The 5,486-nt window shown below is 43.1% G+C and overlaps 1 protein-coding gene across 1 annotated transcript; it reads left to right on the plus strand.

The window, feature by feature from the left end:
- The first annotated feature begins 1,073 nt into the window (after positions 1 to 1,073).
- Positions 1,074 to 5,212, plus strand: cdk9 (cyclin-dependent kinase 9 (CDC2-related kinase)). The gene is made up of 8 exons (XM_005748161.1): positions 1,074 to 1,175; positions 1,314 to 1,427; positions 3,213 to 3,294; positions 3,383 to 3,473; positions 3,551 to 3,717; positions 3,807 to 3,978; positions 4,108 to 4,256; positions 4,343 to 5,212. The coding sequence occupies exons 1-8, from the start codon at positions 1,135 to 1,137 to the stop codon at positions 4,706 to 4,708; spliced, it is 1,182 nt and encodes a 393-aa protein (XP_005748218.1). The 5' UTR covers positions 1,074 to 1,134; the 3' UTR covers positions 4,709 to 5,212.
- The last annotated feature ends 274 nt before the right edge of the window (positions 5,213 to 5,486 follow it).

Raw genomic sequence — 5,486 nt, forward strand, 5'->3', positions numbered from 1 at the left:
GATGTGACAATAAAAGTGATTTGATTTGATTTGAACTAAAGAAGGTTCTCAGATGAGAGGTGAAACGTCTTCAAGAAAACTTAAAGAAATTTAGATGCTTTTAATTCCAAGCTCCTTAGACTACAATGACCTAGATGACTGAGAACCTTCACAGACAAACTTCAGTGTTTGTTGTTGCTGTTTTAAGTATAAAAAAAAAACACGTGAATCATAAATTAGCTTGTTGTTTCTTTTCTTTCAGATAGATTTGAATAATGATAATAGCTCTTTTATTTCCCAGTCAAGTTTAGTTTCGATGCATGCTTTAAAATAACTGCAGAGGCAAGCAAATGGCTGCTGAGGGGGTGGCAGGGAGCTCGCAGGAAATCAAGAAAAGCACTTGAAACCGGCTGAAAACAGAGAGTTCTGACGGTTTTAATGTGCAGAGACCTCCATCAGCATGCTGAGGGTATGTGGCTACCCTGTAATAATAATAATAATGTATTAATACAACCGCCACACAGAAGCACAGCATTTAATGGTGAATTAACAGATCGACAACATGTTTAATTTTAACGAATGGAAACGGCAATCACTACAGCTTCTAAGTAAAAGTTATAACATTATGAATAAATACATGTTGGCGGAAGTAAATAGGCTATCAGTGAGTTCCTTTGTTTACAGTTATGAAAATAAGAGTTCTAAATAAACCACTGTGCAAGTTTCAAAGTTAAAATATATTATTTTTGTGACATGGTTTCATGTTTGATGCACTCAGGAGGATCAGGAGAACTGGAATTTCCACCCTGTATGAGACCATGCATTATGGCATGACAACACAGTTTCGGAGAGGCCACTCCACTCCTCTATGCCCCCCACCCCGACAGACTTGACCTTTCTGAATGAGATGCTACAGACGAACCCGGCCTTACGAGATTGGTTTTTTATTTATTTTTTTATTTTCTTAATATTTATTATTCTTTTACTGCTTATTTTTCATTTGTCTTTCTTTATTGTCGCTTCTTTTGGGGTTATTTTTACTTTTTGCCAAGCCCGCCCCCACATTAGCATGCGGGGCGTCGCTGAGCTCTAGAGGTGACGCCGTGCGCACTGCGCAGACGCTCCATACGTAACTACGTCGCGGACACGGACAGGATGCAGCGGGATAAGACAAGCAATGCCACCGGGGCTGAAAAGTAAGATTAAATCTATTTATTTTTCAATTTATCAAACGGGTTTGCTTTAGTTTGTTTCAGCTGCATTTGAGGCGCGTTCTGTGTAAGCCTTGTTTGATGTTACCACTATAAAGTCTCGTGAATTTTCCTTTTGTCCAGGCCCGACCGGGAGGCCGCCATCATGTCGAAGTACTACGACGGAGTGGAGTTCCCTTTCTGTGACGAGTTCTCCAAGTACGAGAAAATGGCCAAGATAGGACAAGGAACCTTTGGGTGAGTAGTACAAAGCAGGCTGGTTGTCTTACTGAATCTTTAGCTGCTTTGCGAATTCCGTATAAACGCCAGCTGTGTTAAGGCTAGCTGTGCTAACTGCTAGCCGCACGGAGTGAATGCAGAGCAGGTAAACAACCGAAGTTTCCTTCCTGTATTAGTCCAGCTGCTTATTAAGGAAGGCTGTTTCGACATGTTTTTAAAAAGGTATTTGGTTTGTAAAGTTGCAAAGCTTTCATGGGCTATGGTCTTCTGCGATCAACTGAAACAACAGGGCACCGAGATATGGCACCGGAATAATTTGTGACTGGCTAAATGAGCCACATGCTGAAAACCAGGCTCACTCATAGAGCACCAAAAAAGGCTTTGCGTTGTATTCTCAATGAGTGACATCTCTTCTCCCCTGACGTGGAAGAGAGGCAGCTTGACCTCTGTCCCGATGAGCTGATTCTCCGATGCTGTGCCATGCTTTTGTGAAGTGGGTGTTTATTCTAGGGCTGAGTATCGTCACTGATTTCTAGAATCGGTTTCAGTGCACGTTAGCATATGCTACTTCCGGTGGGGAAACTCCTGTAGGGCGCTTCGTTTCCGGTGTGATATTCGCGTCTTGTTTACGGTCGGGTTTGCATCTTCCTCTGCCTTTTGTGTGCTACCGCAGGTACCTTTGACGGTGCCAAACGTTTCCTCGACATTGTTGTGTTTGTCGGGGGAGAAAACTTACAAACATACAGTGCAGCACTTCAGTGATCAATGTAGCGATTCTGCGGTGTCCTCATTGTCGATCTCCTCGGCGGCACGGAGGAGATCGACAATGATCTACAGCCGATCGGGACGCAGAACACAATGGACTTTAAAAAAACAAACAAAGCATGCAAAATTGCACTAAAAGAATCCGCTAAATAGCGAAGGACCACTGTAATTGTGAAGATAAGTCAAAACATACCCTTCGTAAATACTAACATATAGAGATCCTTACCCGCAATCATTCATGTATTCTTTTTTTAAATATCCTGTGGCTTTTTTCCCACGGTTTGTTGACATGCTGTGTAGATGTGTACTGACATCGACTTAACAGGGAAACATCTGGCTTTGACTATTGTTCACCTGTAGTTTGAATGCTGAACATTTGCCTGTTTAAATCACAAGTACTGTCACTGTCATTACTGCATGTCTTCTGCATGCAGTAATGCAGTTCTGCTTGTGCTGAGTGATGTAAACAAACAATCGATCTACGCTCTTCAAACATAAAAATTCATCATTTGATTTTTTTTTTATGACACAGCAATGGTGAGTGTTCCCACCCTCTGCTCTTTGTAACTTAACGTAATGATTTTTGAGTCCACCTGTGAGCTGTTGGCTTTCAGTCCAGACAGGGTGTCTGTGTATGTGCCGTCAGGTCAGAGAAGCTTACGTTTTTGGTGGCTGTCGAAATTTTGTGAGGTTTAACCTGTGATTCTGGAGTTTCAGGCAAAATACGTTTATATTTAAAAATTGATTCAGGGTTGTAATGAATCAATATCATTTTATTCAAGCTAGAATTGATTTTAATCGGAAAATCGATAATCAAAACCCACCCCTAGTGTTTAGTCTGTAAAGGTCTAAGTACTCCTGTTGTTGTTCACCTTTGTCTTTGGGATGAAGCAGTTCTTGTCTGAAGTGGACTGAGATCATGTCTACCACACAAATGCCAGCAGTGTTGTTTCTCTAGCCCACTATACATTAGGCTATATACCGTTTGAGTCGAGTAGTTTAAAAAGCCGACTGTTCTAAAATTTGTCTTTTGTACAGGGAGGTGTTCAAAGCGAAGCACCGGCAGACAGGGAAGAAAGTTGCACTGAAGAAAGTGCTGATGGAAAACGAGAAAGAAGGGGTAAGAAACCAGAGCATTGGTGTCATTTAAAACCCAGTGTCCTGAAAGTTGGTGTGGATGAAATATAACTGGTTTTCCTCCACTTTAGTTCCCAATCACAGCTCTGAGAGAGATCAAAATCCTTCAACTGCTCAAACACGAGAACGTTGTCAATCTGATCGAGATCTGCAGGACCAAAGGTTTGTGTGACACATCTTTGTGTGGATTTATTTCAGTTAGTTGGGGGTTGTTTTTAATTTGCTGTTCTCCTTTTCAGCTACTCAGTTTAACAGATACAAAGGCAGCATCTACTTGGTGTTTGACTTCTGTGAGCATGACCTGGCTGGGCTGCTGAGCAACGCCAACGTGAAGTTCACGCTGGCAGAGATCAAGAAGGTGATGCAGATGCTGCTCAATGGGCTGTACTACATCCACAGGAACAAGGTTAGACTCTCAGAGACACAGTGGGTACTTTAAACCAAAGGAAATTCCACTGTCAGAATATTAATGGGGATCTGTTGTTCTTTGCTCAGATCCTTCACAGAGACATGAAGGCAGCCAATGTGCTCATAACCAGAGACGGCGTCCTGAAGCTGGCCGACTTTGGTTTGGCTCGAGCCTTCAGCCTGGCCAAGAACAGCCAGGGGAACCGCTACACTAACCGCGTGGTGACGCTGTGGTACCGACCTCCAGAGCTGCTGTTGGGTAAGAAAGAAACAAAAGACTTGTACTCAAACATAGTCACAGGTATAATCAGGAAAAAGTAGTACAAGTAAATTTCAAATGTACTCCTGGTGCAGTTTTTTAATTTCTGTGTATTCTTTGTTTTTGCAGGTGAGCGAGACTACGGGCCTCCAATCGACCTGTGGGGCGCCGGCTGCATCATGGCTGAGATGTGGACACGGAGTCCAATCATGCAGGGGAACACGGAGCAGCACCAGTTGACCCTCATCAGCCAGCTCTGCGGCTCCATCACGGCAGAGGTGAGCCTTCATTCTTCCTCTCAGACTCTGTTTGTTCTGTTTCTCAGCTCTGTGTTAACTTAACTAACACTTGGTTCTCCCATCAGGTGTGGCCCGGTGTAGACAAGAAGTATGAGCTGTACCAGAAGATGGAGCTGCCCAAAGGTCAGAAAAGGAAGGTGAAGGACCGCCTCAAAGCTTACGTCAAAGACCCGTACGCCCTGGACCTCATCGACAAGCTGCTGGTCCTGGACCCGGCACAGCGAATCGACAGTGACGACGCCCTCAACCACGACTTCTTCTGGTCAGACCCGATGCCGTCAGACCTCAAGAACATGCTCTCCACCCACAACACGTCCATGTTTGAGTACCTGGCCCCGCCTCGGCGGAGAGGACACATGCCCCAGCAGCAGCCCAATCAGAACCGGAATCCGGCGACCACGAGCCAGACAGAGTTCGACCGCGTGTTCTAAACCAGGTTCTTGACGCTTGGCAGTCCAATTTTCCTTCCAGACGTCTGTGGATTAACTGGGAGCAAACGTTTTCTCCTTGTCTTCACTGCATGTTTGAGGCAAAACTTCTTTTTTCTTACAGCTACTCATTTCTCTGTGTTACAGAGTTATTTATGAAGACAGTGTTAAAGTTTTATTTAAGACACACTTACAAGGACACTTATTCTTCTGACACAAAGGGACGTGCATACCTAAAATAAAGTTGTTGTTTTTTTTCTCGTCTTCCTTAAATGTACCTGGCAGCATGTGGTCCGACACATGTGTGGCCTGACTTGACCATCAGGATGTGAAGTGACTGAAAGACTGCAGTACCTCCAGCAGGGGGCAGCATCATATCGCTGTATATCTTTATACAGCACATGTACATAACGTTTTATACTCCAGCATCGCTGAACAAAAGTGTTTTTGAACTGTGGGCTGGGCCTGTGCCTGTAATGTGAAATTTGGGGTCAATAAAATATTTTAAACCCTATCTGATTCCTGACCTTTATTTTAAAAAATAAATAAATAAAATAAAAGATTTTCTGTTTAACAGCTGTAGCTGTTTTAGTCTGGATGAGAAACCAGATGTTGTCTTCTGTTTTATACACACTCACAGAATACCACATCTGGTTTTTGGTAATGTTGTCAACCAGGTTTGAAACTGATAGTGTGTTACATGGATCCAGGATCATTACTATTTCATTATTTTTAAATGACTTAATAAAAAGTTATTTTATTAACTTTTTCAGGGAAACAA

This window comes from Pundamilia nyererei, unplaced genomic scaffold (assembly GCF_000239375.1).
Source record: "Pundamilia nyererei isolate P.nyererei 1_Seehausen unplaced genomic scaffold, PunNye1.0 scaffold00215, whole genome shotgun sequence".
Taxonomy (NCBI): Eukaryota; Metazoa; Chordata; class Actinopteri; order Cichliformes; family Cichlidae; genus Pundamilia; species Pundamilia nyererei.

What these genes read in the sequence shown, in the direction of transcription:
- cdk9 (XM_005748161.1), top strand. Translation starts at nt 1,135, where the DNA reads ATGCAGCGGGATAAGACAAGCAATGCCACCGGGGCTGAAAA. An exon ending in ACCTCCAGAGCTGCTGTTGG is followed by an intron (nt 3,979 to 4,107) that starts GTAAGAAAGAAA and finishes TTGTTTTTGCAG; the next exon opens with GTGAGCGAGACTACGGGCCT. An exon ending in GCGGCTCCATCACGGCAGAG is followed by an intron (nt 4,257 to 4,342) that starts GTGAGCCTTCAT and finishes TTCTCCCATCAG; the next exon opens with GTGTGGCCCGGTGTAGACAA.